The 17,148-nt window shown below is 52.2% G+C and overlaps 6 protein-coding genes across 6 annotated transcripts; 1 reads left to right on the forward strand and 5 right to left on the reverse strand.

Moving 5' to 3' along the window:
• Positions 1-542: 542 nt before the first annotated feature.
• On the reverse strand, positions 543-2,935 carry V2A60_006374 (major facilitator superfamily domain-containing protein; the record flags this gene model as incomplete). The annotated part of the gene is made up of 8 exons (XM_083257668.1): positions 543-653; positions 724-935; positions 1,038-1,482; positions 1,560-1,822; positions 1,896-2,005; positions 2,092-2,287; positions 2,457-2,608; positions 2,700-2,935. The coding sequence occupies 8 exons, from the start codon at positions 2,933-2,935 to the stop codon at positions 543-545; spliced, it is 1,725 nt and encodes a 574-aa protein (XP_083113794.1).
• A 2,055-nt stretch (positions 2,936-4,990) lies between these two features.
• Positions 4,991-8,769, reverse strand: V2A60_006375 (uncharacterized protein; the record flags this gene model as incomplete). Its single annotated transcript, XM_083257669.1, has 5 exons — positions 4,991-6,288; positions 7,334-7,505; positions 7,564-8,148; positions 8,264-8,518; positions 8,572-8,769. 5 exons carry the CDS (start codon positions 8,767-8,769, stop codon positions 4,991-4,993), a joined length of 2,508 nt encoding a protein of 835 aa, XP_083113795.1.
• Positions 8,770-9,477: 708 nt separating this feature from the next.
• Positions 9,478-10,228, reverse strand: V2A60_006376 (uncharacterized protein; the record flags this gene model as incomplete). The annotated part of the gene is made up of 3 exons (XM_083257670.1): positions 9,478-9,766; positions 9,830-10,098; positions 10,157-10,228. 3 exons carry the CDS (start codon positions 10,226-10,228, stop codon positions 9,478-9,480), a joined length of 630 nt encoding a protein of 209 aa, XP_083113796.1.
• Positions 10,229-12,256: 2,028 nt separating this feature from the next.
• Positions 12,257-12,985, forward strand: V2A60_006377 (glutathione S-transferase; the record flags this gene model as incomplete). Its single annotated transcript, XM_083257671.1, has 1 exon — positions 12,257-12,985. One exon carries the CDS (start codon positions 12,257-12,259, stop codon positions 12,983-12,985), a length of 729 nt encoding a protein of 242 aa, XP_083113797.1.
• Positions 12,986-13,164: 179 nt separating this feature from the next.
• Positions 13,165-14,878, reverse strand: V2A60_006378 (RNA-binding signal recognition particle subunit SRP54; the record flags this gene model as incomplete). The annotated part of the gene is made up of 2 exons (XM_083257672.1): positions 13,165-14,685; positions 14,801-14,878. 2 exons carry the CDS (start codon positions 14,876-14,878, stop codon positions 13,165-13,167), a joined length of 1,599 nt encoding a protein of 532 aa, XP_083113798.1.
• A 433-nt stretch (positions 14,879-15,311) lies between these two features.
• V2A60_006379 (FAD-dependent oxidoreductase) lies at positions 15,312-16,555 on the reverse strand (the record flags this gene model as incomplete). Its single annotated transcript, XM_083257673.1, has 3 exons — positions 15,312-15,772; positions 15,827-16,458; positions 16,509-16,555. 3 exons carry the CDS (start codon positions 16,553-16,555, stop codon positions 15,312-15,314), a joined length of 1,140 nt encoding a protein of 379 aa, XP_083113799.1.
• Between the last annotated feature and the right edge of the window lie 593 nt (positions 16,556-17,148).

Raw genomic sequence — 17,148 nt, forward strand, 5'->3', positions numbered from 1 at the left:
CCGGACAAGGGCTTTCGGACATTGACTAGCCTCCCAGTTGGGATCAAAGTAAAAGAGGAGATGCCGCCGCCGTTCCAGCAGCAACTCCGTCCCCAATGTCCGGTCCCGCTTTTCTTCTCCAACTGCTTGCAACCTCGGTCGCAGGTGATTGGAGTTTGTTGATGGGAATGGTAGAAGAATTCAATATTTCCCTCGAGTTTTTTTATGGATATTCTCGTCGGGAAAAAAGCAGAAAAAAAAACACGTTTGGTAGATGGTGTTCCATTCAAAGCATATACCACAATTGACACCATCTTCATATGTGGGACGCTTTTATATTTATAAGTAGACGCTTAAATCAACATCATGATCCAGAATACATCTTTCTCCAACAGAGATCCGTCGTCTATGCAGATCTATCAAGCCATGAAAAAGAAGGGAAGAGAGAAAGACGAAAAAAAAATCCCAAACACCTCGAATGCAAAAAAGCATCACCAACAGCAACTCGACCCGTGAAGCTACTCGGCTCCTCTAAACTTGTCGATTCACAATCTTCTTGTACTTTACTGTTCTTCATCCTGTCCATCATCCTCATTTATAGAGTCGACAATGACACTTCCACCAGGCGGAAAGTGAGACAGCAACAGTACACTCACGCCAACGACGGCAAGTGCCTAGATTGGTCATGTTAGCGCAAGGCCATGTGTCGTGTTTCCCGTACATATGACGTCGTTGAAGACTCACAGCGTTGCAGAAGAAGGTCGCGTACGCCTTCCCCACGTTTGCCAGTGCTGCAAAGATAAACCCGAACAAGCCTTGCGTGGAGAGACGGGCAATGTTCTCCACCAAGGTCACGGCATTCAAGGCGTCGGCGCGCTGTGAGTCGGGACACATGGACGTGATGACGCCCTTGGCGGCCGGCGCAGATCCCGACCCAAACGGAAGCAGAAACGCGGCTACAGTGAAGAAGGAAAAAAAAAAAGAAGTGTCAGCAGAGACGCATAGGCTCCTACAAACTCGGACGGCAAGGGTGCAGGCCACGCGCGCCGTCAACATACCTAGGTAAATATGCCACGGCTCCGTAGCAAACGCTGCTACGGTAGTGAAGCCACCGTCGACAATCAGGCTCCAGCGCAGAAATATCAAATCAAACTGCGGGTCGACTTCTTCGTCCTCCTTTAGCCGTGTAGGTTTCACCGGCTCGTCGCTCGGGATTGTGCCCATGCTGGAGTCAAACTCCCTCGGGTCTGTCGGCAACGAGTCCGGCGTGAGCGTTCCGTCCGTGCCGTAGCCCTCCTCTCTTGCCGGCTGCGGCTTGCCGCGCGCTCGCCTCGAGGCCAGCACTCGTCTGCCAAACGTAATGACGCGGGGGAAGATGAGCAGGAGGAAGATGCCTCTCATCAGCGCAAACTCGGACATGAGCAGGCCATTGCTCGCCTGGTTAAAATTGAACGCGGCCGTGGCATACATTTGGATCAAGAGAGGGGCGTAATCGGTAGCCAGCTGCGAGTGAGGAGTGTCAGAATAAAGATTCAGCGTCCCAAAGGGGAACGGTCTACAGGGGCGAGCCGGCCACATACCACTCCCAAGAAGATGCCGGCACAGAGGAAGACGACGCCGTAGTGTTTGCTCGTCTGCCCGCTGGCCAGCCGCAGCTTCTGCGGCACCAATATCCGCAAAGGCGCGAAGAAGCCAGAGGAGCGCTCGCTCGACTTGCCAGTCTTGGGCGGCGGCGGGATATGAGGCAGGGACACCAGGATGTATACGCATGATAGGAGAAAGAAGCCGCACGCCACGTCGAATGGTGCGCGAATGCCAAAGGTGTCTCCCAACAGGCCACCCGCTAGGACAAACTGTTAGCTCTCATCAATTGCTTCCTGCGCACGGCGAAACCCTGCAGCTTCGGTATTACGCACTAAAGTTGCCCAAGGACTGGCCCAGCATGAAGCAGCCCTGCAGCATGCCGAAGACGGCGGTACGGCGGATCGGAGCGACGACCTCGCCGGCAATGATGTTGATGACGAGGCTGGTTTACGAGGTCAGTAAAAAAGAAAATGCGCGGGCGAGAAAAAGAAGAGCATGCCAAGGTTCCCGTTTGGCGCGCCAACGCACATGTAGCCTACAGGGCCGCCGAGCACGGTGATGAGCTGCGTGCCCTGGATAATGTTCATGCCGAGTGTCTTTCCGGCCACGACGCCGAGAATCTGAGCGAGGACACGGACGGCCGGGACAAAGGTCTGGATGAGTATTGCCGTCTTGGGCCCCCATTTCTTAACGGCCAGCCCGGCAAAGAAGAGGTTTACGGTTCCTGAGTTGAGAGAGGCGGTTAGCCAGGGGAAAACGAGAGATGTGCGAAACGAGGTACAAAAGCGGGCGAAAAAAGTCCCATGGATGAAGAAGAAGTGGTTACGGAGAGTCTGGAAAAGAAAAGAAAGATGAAGAAAAAGAAATAGAAAAAAAAATAGATAGTCACTTACCACATAATGTAGTTGTGATGCCGAGAATGCTAAACTGCGTCGCAGTTCCAGCTGCAATCTCGTTGCGGGCGCATCGGTCGCCGTCGCCGGTATACGGAGGGTGGTGATCATAGAAAGCGTCGCACGTCATAAGCCGAAAGACGTAGAGCAACCTGTATGGGGAGGGAGGGGGAACGGCCGAGGGTAAGGCTTGTCAGCAACAAGACGGCCTAGACAAGCGAGAGTTTTGGGTTCAGGCCATACGGAACTTGGGTAAAGCTAAACGAGAGGGAGATCAAGAAGCCGGCGAGCAGGATGCGATTCTCGACGTGCAGGACGGAATCCAGACAGGATCTGAAGCGACCGTGTTGCTGCTTCTGCTGCTGTTGCGGCTTCTGGCCGGCGCTGTCCAGGCCGCCGCCGGCCGACTCCGAAAGCGGTGGTGCTGCGGCGGCGCCGGCACTGCCTGGGAGTAGCGGTGTCGTCTCGTCTGCTGACATTGTTTCCTGTCATATAGATGTCAACCGATATATGTATACATGCATATATGATTTTCCCCTTTCAAGACTGTATTCAAAGGAGAGGTTAAAGAGGAGGGGGAGGGGGGGAGAAAAAGTTGGGGGGGAAGAAGAGAAGGCAAAAAAAAAAAAAAAAACCACCCCCGAAATACGACAGGCACGGAAAAAAAAAGGAAAAGAGAAGAAAAGACAAGATCCGAGAGAGAGAAAAAAAAAAAGAACAAAAAGGTAGAAAGATAATCTCCAGAACCCCTCCCCCACCAGACAATGTCGGAAATTGCGGGCAACGGGCGAAAAACAAAGCAGACTAGACCGTAGACAAGACGGAAAGGAGGAGAAGAAAGGGAAGCATACCCGGGGCTCCGGTGACGGTTTGTTCAAATGAACAAAGTCAATTGTCTTGGCCCGCCCCGGCCGCCCCCCCCCCCTCCCCGCCCTCTCTGCAAGCCGGCTCTTCTTCAGCTGTCGTCTTGCGAGACACGTTCAACTACTTAGTACTACTCGGTAGGGAGAAGGCCATGGTGGATCTGACGTGTGCGATTTTCTCTGCACACGATAACTAGATGGGCGGTTCTCCTAATTATTGAGGGTTGGAAGACAAGAGGGTCGGGGCATTGGTAGTTGGGTAGGGTGCTCAGTACCAGTAGGTGGTCGGTCGGTGGCTTGGATGTTAGCCGGGGTGGCTATGATCGACCACCTATCAGTAACTAATCCGTACAGAGTAAGTAGTTTTACCATCTAATAATAAGCAACACATACCTACCTACCCGTCAACCGTATAGTAACCAACTAACCAAGGCCAAGTCAGTTAATGCCGGCACTGGACCCGTGGCGCTGAGACTTGCGACTACAACCTTGTCGCGGCCCCAGGTACGACTACGACGACGCCGACGACGACGCCGACGACGACGACGAGCCGACCCGAGACAGTATCTGCACACAAAAACCCACACAATATTTCACTATACAACTAGTTAGCAGATGCAGGTCTAAGTCTTGTGCGCTGTTCTCCTCATCGTACAACGGACTGGGCTGGCTGAAAACAAAAAAAAAAAAAGAAGCTCCCCGGCAAGACAACGCCGACATTGATGGTCTCGGCTAAACCTCTTCCCTATCTCACTCTCTGTCTCTCTCTCTCTCTCTCTCTACTAAGTACACACATGGTTTCACTGTTGCTTTTTTTTTTTCTTTCCACTCTCGTGCTCGCTGCACGCAAAAACTGACTGTCCGTCACTACACTACTTCCCCACCGTGTTTGTGTTTCTTTCTCTCTCTTTTTTTTTCGTGTAATTCTACCTTGTCTTGTGAGTTACTCCTCGTCATCCGGCGTCATTCATCGTCATTTCGATTACGGAAAGCGCTAGACTTGGTCCACGGACATTGGTCCTACCAATGCTGAGAAATCATAAACACGAAAGAGAGGAATCTCAAAAAGAAGAAAAAAAGACTGTAAACCTATTCAAGGGTCACATCAGAGTCGGCCCCGGCCATTTCACTCGCGCAAGGCGACGTGTTGGCATTTGTGAGCTTCCGGGTCGGATGCAGCCCGCTACAAGCGTCGTTTCATCGTGAGCCATCGCACCACCGCCAACACTGGTTGCAACACCATGGCATCTTACTACAGAGATATCCCAGCAAAACAAAAGGGAATTTGAAAGTGTCCATCTGCAGGCCCAGCGGCTTATCGGAGTGACTACGCCAAAGTGAGTGCAATTGGATTCGTCGCTACACCTTGGCAGGGGCTACTCTTAAACTAGATCGCGCAGCCTTTTTTTTTACCCGTCTCGCAACATTGGTATTCTTTGATTAATGCCTTTATATTAACGCCGTTCAGTAGATGAATCATGTGCCATCAACATGCTGTTTCCCATGAGCGCTCATGAGTGGCCAATATTCACAAAACGCGAACAAGTCGTGCTCGTGTCCCCCAATGGGCGCTCCCAGGGGGGATAGAGTATTCCCCCTCCACATTATCCCAACACCGACCCCAAATCCGCCGGCTCAGCCGGTGGTCGAGCTGCGATTGCCTCATCAGCACTAGGCATCGGCCCTCCAGGGAACCCCGACACCAAACTCGTCCGCCACCCTCATGGCCGACACCACGCAGCCTTCCAGCAGGACCATGCCGTCCCAGCACCAAGAGCCCGTGACCCATACGTTGTCCTTGCCGCTGACCCACGCCTCGCCGCCGACTGGACTTTTTTGGCTCACAACCCGCTGGACAATGCTCCTGCTCTCCACGGTCCGCAGCGTTCTCGTGAACTGGGCCTTGTGCAGGACCGCCCCTTGATCCGACGTGTAGGGGAACGGGCTCGTTCTGCAAATCGCTCCGCTGGGCAGGTAGTTCCACGCCTCTGTCTGTGCGACGGCTTCGGAGAAATGGGTCCGGAACGCCATGAGCTGGCGGTGGTTGTTCTGGGAGAATAGTCTTCCGGTGGGGGCCGTTCCCCGTTCCTCGACGGACACCCGTTTGTAGGACGGGTCGATGACGGTAGCCTCGATATGGGCGGTGGGAATCGACGAGAGCACGTAGCTGGCCGGCGCGAAGAGCTTGGCGGCGGCGTTGGGCGTCACGGCGAGCACTACGCGGTCAAAGACTTGCTCGGAAGTTGACCCGTTGCCATCTCGGAGCTGATCCCATTGCACCAGCACGCCGTTGCCCGCCCTTTCCACCTTGCGCACCCGCGCCTGGAGACGAATATCTTTGATGCCGTGTGCCAGCCTGGACTGCAAGTCGTGAACACCGTCGGTCATGTACGTTTTTTGCAACGAGGACCTCGTCATAAAGTTGACCACGTCGCTGGCCGGAAAATCTAAAAGCTGCTCGTGGGAGCAGGTGCAGATGGCGCCCAGCACCGGTAACAGGTGACGGTCCACGAATCGCTGCGGTACTCGGGTTCGGCGCAGGTAGGCTTGCAGCGACTCGCTCGTGTCGGTCTTGCCGGTGACGCGGGGTTCGACGAGGAAGCAGGCCGCGATGAACCAGGCATGGCAGACGGCGAGGAAGACGACCTGGCAAAGCTGTTGCAGCCAGCCGCAATTCAGGCGGGCCGACAGCACCGGTTTGTAAATGTTGTCAAAGGCAAAGTATGCGCCCGCCATCGGATCCGCGCTTTGCGGCTGGCGCGGCTCGGCTCTCGTCTCGCTCGAGGCGATCTCTGCGTAGAGAAAGGTGTATCGCACAGAGCGGAGGGGTATCCGCAGGTAATCGTACATCTGGGTGAGGTTCGGGTAGTAGCCTCGGGTGACGCTCCGGGGCGGGATGTTGACACGCTCCGTCACGCCCGTCGAGGCGTTTCGCAAAGTCACAGAGGCGGCATCGAGCGATAGCGTTTCTGCCTGTTGCGCAAACCGGTTGTGAGAAAGAGGCGGAGGTAAAGAAGAAAAAAAAAAGAGAAAAAATCTGGCGAAACTTTGCGAAAGAAAAAAAAAAATGGGAGGAGGGCAACGAACCTGTTCGAAAAGGGCAACCTCATACCTTGCCTCGGTGTCATTGTGCAGGAGATGCGCCGTGGTGAGGCCAGCCAGTCCTGTACCTATCACGGCGACGCGGATTTTCGAACTGGCTTCGGCCGCTTCCCGTTGCGCTCGATGTTGCACCATCCCTGCGTCAATCGCAAGGCTGGTGGGCTTCTTTTTTTTTTTTTTCTAATAAAAGAGACGATACCCTTCTAAATGACTTCTATTAGGCAACGGCCGAGAACAATGGGGGGTGGGAAGGTGGCTTTACTTTATCATGTCGAGACGGGGGACCCACCAACGTTACACAGGGCCGGTGCCTCGGGACCGGCGGGATGATTATGCCGGCGGGAGAAATTCGAGGCCAAAAAAAAAAAATCTAGGATTCAGGGTGGCGTTTGAGATTTTTCCCTTGGACCCCTAGCCATTCACGTCGTCTGATAATGTAATCTATCGGAGATCCTTGCAATTTTGGCTGCTTTTGCCCCTCTATTCATATGCAGCAAGTCGCGGTTCAAGCCGTCCTATTTTTGTTGAGAGTCCACCAACCTATTATATGCTTTATTGAAAAATTAGCTCACGATGCGGCAACAATACTGCCATCGTTGACATGTGAAACGATTCCCCGCCAACACAGGCGATCATGTTTGGAATTTCGGTCTACGCCTGGCAACCAAGGCTTTGCCCCGTACTCTTCATCATGAGTGTAGTACTGGTAGAGCAAGCCAAGTCTCCACCCTGTCAGTGTTGAATTTCTTCTTCACGACGAACTGGACACACCGAGCACCACTACGGTTTCCAAAAGCCAGGCACATTATTTTTTTTAGACTCGGTAATAACATAGATCAACACTATATAACCATTCTATCGTTCTATTGTTCTACCAAGTTGATTTTTACTTACTTCAAGAAGCTTACTCACCTTTAGATGTCACGCCGAGGTCCTTCATCCTCGTTTCAGCCCAGCTTCCCAGACTACCAAAGAATCCCTCCGGATCTGCACCTCGCCAATCTCGCAGCGCAAACCAGAGGTGACGCGCGTCTTTCCCCGCCTGGATTGCACGTTCGTAGTTGGGTGCCTGATTGAAGAGAGCCTGGGTAGAGAAAGGCAGTTAATACTGTGCTGGTGTACGGAGTAAACAAAGTACGCACCTCGAAATAATGCTTTGTGTGCATCATATATTGCGCGCGCTCGCTTGAACTGGCGTCGCTGGGCACTCTCGTTATTGACGGCATGGCATTCTCGTCAGCCACAAGGTCGACAGACACTGCCATGAGCGGATCGGACAAGATGGCTGGCGCAATGCACCCAGTCTCCCAGTCGTACAGAGACGTTACAAGGGGTTTACCCTCCGGATCCATTGTAATTGACATGTTGTGGATGCCAAAATCGCCGTGGTCGAGGACAAGACGATAAAGAGAGGCTTGGTCACCGTCTGCAGGCATGATGTGTGGGATGAGGCGCAGAAGCGACTGCTTCGCCGCTGCAGCAACGGGGCCGACAAACTCATTGTCGTCCTCCCAGGCGATCGGATCACCTAGATTCCGTATTGTCGCTTCAATCTTGGCCGTGAAGAGAGCAACACAGAACTCGCGCGTGGGCGCAACTGGAGTAGGAAGCGACTCGGGCTTCTGCTCGAAGAGACGTTTGAGGAACCAATCAGCGGCGAAGTCAAGCGGAACTTCATAGTTGAATAGTGATGCACGGATATGAGCGGATTGGGCAAGAAGACAGGCCTGAGGTCAAGATCAGAAAAATAGAATAGAACGTATCACAGACGGAAGGACTTGCCCTCTGTTCCGAATCAAGGTCACGCCAAATATTGTTTTCTCCTTGTGCTCTTTCAAACACCAACAATCGACGGCCTGTGATATCACTCGGGCGATCACGTCTAGGACCATCGCGCTGCATCGGAACACGGTAGTAGAGCAGGCGGGAGGTTAAGATGTTGGGCTCTGAGCTCAAGAGTTCGTACACCGCCGCCTCGAACCTGGTCTCGGGAATTTGCACATGAATCGGAAAGCCGTCAAAGTCAGGCATGTTGACGTCGCCACATGCCAGGCGCGCCACGATGTCCAGACCATTCGACAGCCTACAGTGGAAACCCTTGCACCTTTCAGCCTCGGCCTTGACTGAAATCGGAATTGCAAAGCACTTACATAGTTGTTGGAGCCCGTGTAGACGAACGGAATGTCAGTCACCGTGGCATCGAGATTTTCCTCAAGCTCTTGAATGAGTAGGTTGACGTCCAAAGCACCTTCAAAGGGACTCTCGCCGCTGCGGACCAGGCTCAACAGTTGCTTCCCGTCAAAGTTAGTGCCATCTGGCATACTCGGCCAAGGGTCCTGATAGTACATGATGAGACGTAAGTCAGACCCAGAGTTGGTTGCAATTGGGCGAATGAGGGCGTGAGTAAAGTTAGATAAGGTTTTCGTTGAAATATCAGTCTTGACTAGATTTGCTCTAGCTTTATACTCTTGCAGATTTAGTGTGCGTCTAGTAGGACGCCCGCAGGTGAAAAAAAAAAAAACATCGCCGGTCCACCTACTACCAGTAACCGACCTTCAAGAAACAACCACTCATAATAATGTCAATTTAATAGTGGAAAATTAGAAAAGTTAGATTATAGAACAACGTTATTAGGTGGTCCGTCTTCCATAAAGAGAGATATAATTTTCAAGACATCTAGGCATAGAATTAATATAAAAAATTATAGTAGGTGGCTGTCGAGGTAGCTGGTGTGGGCAGACCGGCGATGGTTTTTTGTCCACCGCTTGACGCCTTTTTTTTTTTTCCTTTCAAAGCCACCCTGTCCTATCCCAAAGTTCCGGCCTCGCCCAAGTACATCTAATTCGTCCGGAGGGTGGGGGTTCGCAATTTTTTTTATTATTCATCTGCACGTTACTCCCAGTACTCCGGGTCATTTGGACGCCTATGCCAAATACCAGTGCTCTCCTCCTGTCGCCTGGTGAAGTACTTTGGTATAGAGCAGTTCGACACCTCCATACACAATCTTTTAAAAATCCGTTTGGGCGCCAGTGCTCGAGTGCCTATTTAACTAGCTGCTAGCTCGGAGAAGGCTTGCTAGCATGCTTATGGTTGCTCTTGCACTTGCCGTGCACCCTGAATTTGGGGTCCTCCTCGCCGAACGCGAATGCGACGGGGATAAACTTGTCATCATCGTAGCCCGTGCTGTCGTTGCTAGGCACAACAACACTCGCATCCCCAATTTTTATCTCGGACCAAGCATTCTTGGCAATAGTGTCGATGCCAAATATATCGCTGCACCCATTTGAGACAAGAACAGAGACGAATTCTGCCAGAAACGCGGCCGCAGGGCGTGGCATGGTAGTTCTGGTTCAAGGCAGTCGAATTGTAAGTGCATGACGCGACAAAAAACGCCAAGAGGCGACATACCCAGCAGGGACGACGGTATACTCCATTGGAAGCACCTTGTTGCCCGAAGTCATCCACGTTGTTGGAACTACCTTGTTCCCGAATGCCATGATATCCTCGATAGCTTGCTCATCCATCAAGTGTGCAGTGCCTTGCACCTTGACGACAGCTTCATCTGCACCGACACTGTGGTGGCGGTGTTGAAGGTAGAGGCAGAAAAGCTCATGAGCTCCGTGTCTGAGGAAGACATCGCGGATTGGGCCGTTGATGATGGCGTCGATGGATGGAGTCTGTACGAATGCACGGGGCGTCAGCATCGCAGATGGGCGAACCTGAACAAGTACGAACCTGGCATGAGATGTTGGCCTCTGCAAGAGAGGGGAGACCGTTGTAATAGATCCGATCAATGATGGCAGTCATGTTGGGAAGCTCAAACAGTGTGTGGCGAAAGGAGGGTAGGGAATGCAAGAGAATGCAATTGACTCCCACCTTCCACACGTAGATCTTTATACTGCAACACCAACTACTCTGAGGACCAGCATCCGACTGGCACCAGTAGCGCTGGATGTTGCGGTTGAGCAATTCACAATTCCAATCGCACGTTGTTCGTTCACGAGGCCTGCTGTCATGGTTTGCGGGCACAAATGTTACAAACGACCAATCAGAGGGCCACGTCACCATGCGGCCTCTTCTTCGTGCTTAACATGCAGGCGACCCTGTACGGCCCGGAACGATACTTCTGCCTTGGAATTCGAGGTCGCATCAGGGCCAATCTGTTGGTGCTCTGCACTTGGTTGCCTGACCGTGGGCTGAGGCGTGCGGCATGAACTGCAACTGGCCGTGAGGCCTGCAGCTCAGCTCAGTAACTTGCCCTGCAAGTTACTGAGTAATTGGACATGGCCGTTTTATTTTCAAACTAAAAGGCAATTCAGTTTTGGGCAGCAGGCAGATAGATAGTGACAGCCTCATCACATATCACTCAACTGGCGGCAGGCCGCAGCCTGCCCGTCACGAGCCCTCAGTATTTGACTGGCCCCGTCTGAGCTAAATTTCCAGTATCAATATGAAATACTTTGAGATTTTATGTCTGGCACCTGAGTCAAGGAGGGATGGGTGTGGCGATAGCTAGTCTTTTAGATGTTGACTAACGGGTGTGGATTGTTCGACATGTATCATGTAAATACGAAAGGGCAAGTCAGAGCTGCCTTGATATATCTTTCATCAGGAGTATGAGGATCCTCGATCCTGTGAAAGAGTCGTCTGTATTTGGATATGTCAGGGCCCACGGCTTGGAAGACAAGGCAGACATGGCTTCTATCTGGGCCGTCATGGTCGAAAGTGTCGAGCAGCTAGAGAATGTTTTTCTTGCCGGGATTGGAGGAGACCTCATTGCGCATCCAGCTACAAATTTCCAGTTCAAAATGTGTCCCTTCCTCGTGTTAAAGAGTCGGCCATAAGGATTTTGAGCCCAACATGTGGCTTTAAGCTGGCATTTAAATCAGAAATTAGCGCATATCCGAAAGCCCAAGAACTTAACCAATAGCCAATGCAAGCTAGATGGTAGAGTAGCTACCATATCTAAGCTTGCTGATAAATTTACATCTGCCGTTGTTGATGGAGTCCCCAATCATCACAGGAATAGTACCCTCCATCACAGCAGCGACTGATGCTTTCTTCGGAACCGGCATTGACAGGCGGCAGCCGTTTAGAAGAGTAATTAAACGTAGACTTCAGACGACGCTCCGCAGAGGCAACATTATTTTTGAGCGTCATGGTCGTGTAACACGAACGTCTGTTAGATTAAAGGAAGGAAAAGCACGACCATGATACTTGGTCGAGGGCTACGTATCGTATAATATTCGCACAGCTATGTATCACACAATTTTTCATGGTCTCGTCATTTATGGGTAGCTACCTAATTAGTGGTTAAGTAAATTATGTATGACCAAGAGTCCTTTTATTCAACAGAAATGTAATAAATTCTCTCTTCTTCTAATATTTATCTCACCTCGAGCTTTCTTGTTCTTGGAGAAGCTCTTTTGTCTCATTTATATATCTTAAACAAGAAGTTCTATTTGATGCAATTTTTAGCTTTCTAATATTAACTTGTTAGCGGGACTTGTGGTTGTAGAAACACATCCGTCCCTGAACCCCTTCATTACATCATGGACACGCCTCGCTCCTCAATAGCCTCGCACTAATCGCAACGATCTGACCGATCGACCAAGAAGCAAAGCGGCAACAAATTCCAAATCATCCATGATTCAATGACATCCTTTCAGCACCCGAAAAAGGTTACACTCTCAAAGTCCTTGCCAAGAAAAAAAATAGTATGGCACCTACTTATAGCTTAAAAAGTCGACGTCGCCGTAGCTCTGCCACATGGTAGCCAACAGGATATAATAACCAGTGAACACACACACACACACACATATATATATATACACCATGGCCAAAATCACCGTACATCACCTGCAAGTCTCCCAGTCTGAGCGCATCCCCTGGCTTCTCGAGGAGCTTGGCGTCCCCTACGAGCTCAAGACGTACCGGCGCGCGCCGCTCCTCGCCCCGGCCGAGTACAAGGCGCTGCACCACAGCGGCGCCGCGCCCGTCATCCACGACGCCTCGACCTCGCCCGGCCTCGTCCTCGCCGAGTCGGGCGCCTGCGTCGAGTACCTGGCGCGGCGGCACGGCGGCGGCCGGCTCTTTGTCGAGCCTGCGGACCCCGGCTACGCCGACTTCCTCTACTGGTGGCACTGGAGCAACGGCACCCTGCAGCCCGCCGTCGCCCGCGCCATGTACGTCCGCGGCAGTGGCGGCGGCACCGAGGACAGCCCGATGCGCGCCGTCGCCCGCGAGAAGCTGGCCCGCGCCCTGGCGGCCCTCGACGACCAGCTCGGGCGCACCCGCTACATGGCCGGCGACGAGCTCACGGCGGCCGACGTCATGACCGTCTTCTCGCTCACCACGATGCGCTACTTTTCGCCTTACAGCTTGGCCGAGTACCCAAACATTCTCGAGTATCTGCAGCGCATCGGCAAGAGGGAGGCGTACCGCACCGCCATGGCCAAGTCGGATCCGGACATGAAGCTGGCTCTCGGCGCCGATTCGCCCAAACCTCTGCTGAAGGCGTGCCATTTCGCTAGACGAGATGAAGCTAGTCGAATCGATAAGTAATAAAGATGCTATTTGCAATGAAATGGCCATTCTGGCCGCGTGACGTGTCATTTTGTATAAAAAGTCTACTTGGACGTTATGATAAGCAAAACCAACGCCTAAACCTATGCATCCTTTCGTGTTGCATTTACAATCCATCCCTGCATTATCTATTGTACCCCGATTTGTCACACGGCAACTCATCGCCTTCCGCGCCCGCCACCGCCAGGCATTCCTGGCATCCCCGGCATCCCCGGCATTCCACCACCGCCCATGCCCATTTGTCGCATCATGGCCTGCATGTCCATACCGCCTGGCATACCCGGCATACCGCCGCCGCCGCCGCCGCCGCCAAGCATCTTCATCAAGGAGCCCATATCAGGCATACCTCCAGCACCGCCGCCACCACCCATGCTGGCGAGGCGCTTTTGCATGGCCGCCATCTGCTGGGCTTTGTTGCCTCCGCCCATGGCTTGTTGCGCGCGCTGCATGTTCTTCATGTTTCCACCCATCTTCTTTACCATGCCAGCCATCATACGTTGTTGTGTCAGTAGATCCTCAATCTCCCGTACAGATGTGCCGGATCCGCGAGCAATTCTGGTCATGCGGGTGGGTTCATCGATAAGGATCTTGCCATCCGAGTCCAGCTCCTTTTCTGTCATGGAATCGCAAATATAGATCATACGCTTCAACTTCGCACCGCCCTCCTCATCATCCATGCCTTGCATCATGTTGCTCATGCCAGGAATCATGCCAGCCATCTTGGAAAGTGGACCCATCTTCATGATATTTGAAAGTTGGTCGCGCAAGTTGCGGATTGTGAAAATGCCTTCTTGGATATTTTTCATGGTATCTTGTTGATTCAAGTTCAAGCTCTGCACGTGTTCGACCAATCCAGCAATATCACCCATGCCCAGAAGCTTTTGGATGAATTGCTGCGGGGCGAAGCGCTCGAGATCGAGCATGTGCTCACCGGTACCAATGAAGACGATCGGCGTGTGCGTGGCAGCAACGGCAGAAATGGCACCACCACCATGGGCGTGACCGTCGGTTTTGGTGATAATGATGGCACCAAAGTCTGCAGCCTCCTTGAAAGCCTTGGCTTGCGACTCTGCCTGCTGACCGATCGAGGCATCCAGCACCATAATGGTCTCGTCTGGCTTGATGGCCTCCTGAATGTCGACCATTTCCTGGAAAAGCGCCGACTCTTGTCTGTGTCTTCCCGATGTATCGACAATAATGATGTCAAACTTTTCCTTCTTGAACTGTTCGACACCGGCGCGCGCGACGGCGGCGGGATCAGTCTCCGTCAGCGAACCATAGTATGGAATTTTGGCCTTGGTGGCATTCTGCTTCAGCTGGTCGAAAGCACCGGCTCGGAATGTATCGGCGCAGACAAGGCACGCGCGAAAACCTCGTGTCTGGTAGTGTCGGGCGAGCTTTGTACACGTTGTCGTCTTACCAGCACCCTGGAGACCGACAAACATGATGACATTCGGCTTGCCCTTTTTGGGCTTGAACGGTTCCGCATGGGGGTCGACGAGCTTCACCAGTTCGTCGAAGACGGCTTTTTGAATCAATCGCTTCTTGTTCACGGCAGGAGGGATATCTTTGAAGTTGACTGTGCTTTTAATCGACTTTCGTAATTGTCCAACAAGTCGGACATTGACATCAGCTTCGAGGAGGGCGGAGCAAATCTCTTTGATCATGGCATCAAATGCCTACACTTCGTAGTTAGTGACCTATCCGATCATGTCCAGCATTTGCGCCGGTTCGGCCAGGGTGGCGATTTTCTGGCGGGGTGAGCAGTCGCAAGAGGACTGGTGGTGATAGTACCTTTTCATCGAGGTTCTGCTCGCGAGTCAGGTTGGTGACCGCCGAGTTGATACGGCGGCCAAGATCTTGGAGAACCATGCTGTCGAGTTTGGTCGCTCGGGGCGAGGCAAGGCAGCTATGGCAAGGGTATCTAGGATTCGCTCGACTTGGGAAGTTGTGGCATGTCCCACTGGGAAGCAGTGCGCCAAAGCACTTGTGTGGAGGCGGGGCACAGCGGGTTAAAACATTTCTCCGCTCCGCGGCTACCCTATATTCGAACGTGGTGGTTGGTTCTGGCCCATGAAAGTAGCAGGAACTGTCGATTTAAATAATAATTAAGATTAAATACCTACATACTTGGGCATTTAATCTGTGTAAAGCAACAGAGCTGACAAAGGGGATTGTGGTGATATGAGTTGCATCATTCCAGCCATTTAGCCGTCTTGCACTCAGAAATGCGGCGCTACGACCTCGTCATGTCCTGCATAGTTACTTGAATTTATCGATTCAATATAGGAAGACCAATAAAAGTCTACAACTTGGCGGCAACCGAACCAAGCGAACCAACCAAAAAACCATCTGCCATTCGCGCAACTTCATTTGCAACGCCCCAGCTGATCTCATAACCTCGCCCCCCAGCTCCATAGGCGTGAAGTACCGTAGCCTGTCGTCCCGACACGGATTTCTTTTCTAGCTCAATGCGCATGCCTCCTTCCCTTGTTGGTCGGCGACCAACAACGTCCGCAATGACGGATATATCCTTTGCGTCGCTGGCGGAAGAGCTGGCAAACCGGCGAAGCTCTCGTCCTCCAGCGAGCAGCGTGGCTCGCGTTTCCGCATCTGGCTCCGTAGACCACTCTCCCGGCTGCTTGGTGCCTCCGACAATGGTACCTCCGGAGAGGAACCGGGGGATGATAAAGCTCCACGTGCCGTCTTTATTCTGGCGTGTGACCGTCTTGGTCGCATCTTCCATGTTGGTGACAACTGTCTGGCCTGTGTTATCCTGTCAGCGCAATGCAGGCAAAACACACATGTCACCAGGCGTACCTCGTGTGGGAAAGTATTTTGGGTCACCAAAACCGGTGCCGCTAGCGTTTATAGCCAATACAACATTCTTGTGTATTCCGAAGGCCTCCCATTCGGTCTTGAGATCTCGACATAGAGTCTTGCCGCCTTGAAGAATGAATCGTCGGAGCAGTGCCTGGCAGTACACAGGGGTATTGACGCAAAATGTCTCATATTCGTAGCCAAGAACCACATTCTTTGGAAGTTCAGACTCGGACCATTTTCTATACCGCGGAAGACCAGTCTCTTCCAAAAAGCTCCTGGCATCCTGCTCCCGATACCCATCATCTGGTGCTTCCAAAAGCTCAATGCCCAGCGTCCGGGTAATGCCGCTCCATGGCTCTGTCTCTAGTTGAGTGTGAAATTCTGCCACAGTCTCTTTGAGCCATTTGGCTTCGCGTCGTAGCTGCGCTGTAGTTGCTGGGATAGGCCGCACGTGGGCGCCAGCCCACATGGAAGCATAGTTGGCTGAGTGCTGGGAGGGTGAGCCGGGAATCGAGCCGGGCCATTCTCGCGCCACCAGAAGCACCTGTATCTCATCTTCTCCGCGCGCTGTACGGGCGGCGAGGGCCTCTTGTACTTTGATGGCCGATGAGAGACCTACGATACCAGCGCTACACATCCAGGTTAGCTGGGGGCTGATAACGAGCATCGAGGCGTGTACCCAATTACTACCACAGTAGGCACATTTGCTTTGTTTTGTGCAGACATTGCGAGGGACTCAAGTAGACCGGAATGACGTAATATGCGCTAGACAATGGAACTGAGATGCGTAAGAGAAATGTACATCGCTCATTTAATCTGTTGAACAGAGGTAGAACAGATGACGGGCATCGCGATGGTGGGGTAAATCCACTTGCAGCAATTCCGGGACCGGAGCTGGAACACTGCCCCGTCAGCCTCAGCAGGGTGATGTGCCTGCAATATGTAATTTTTCTGTAACACTCTCGAGGAGGCAATTTCACTCCATGACAATCAAAGTCTTTGTGGGGGGTGAAATGCGCACGACAGCAACAGTGCTGCTGGATTTCATACAAGCAATGGGGTGGGGGGGTAAACCTATATCATGGAGGCGGGTGCTGTCGACTTGCACAGCAAGGTCAAGGCAGCTAGATGAGTATCAAATCTACAGAGAGTAAAATGTGGTTATATTGAAATATACATATATATATATATGTTGCCAAATGAGTATTTTCTTGTCTTCATACCATTTTATTGTGCCATTACGAGCGAGTGCCTTTGCCGTCACATACAATTAAGAGGCTCTTACAGGATAAAAAGACCAAAAGTTGTGTAAAGCAATA

The sequence above is a fragment of the Cordyceps javanica genome, chromosome 4 (genome assembly GCF_051103115.1).
Source record: "Cordyceps javanica chromosome 4, complete sequence".
Classification (NCBI taxonomy): domain Eukaryota; kingdom Fungi; phylum Ascomycota; class Sordariomycetes; order Hypocreales; family Cordycipitaceae; genus Cordyceps; species Cordyceps javanica.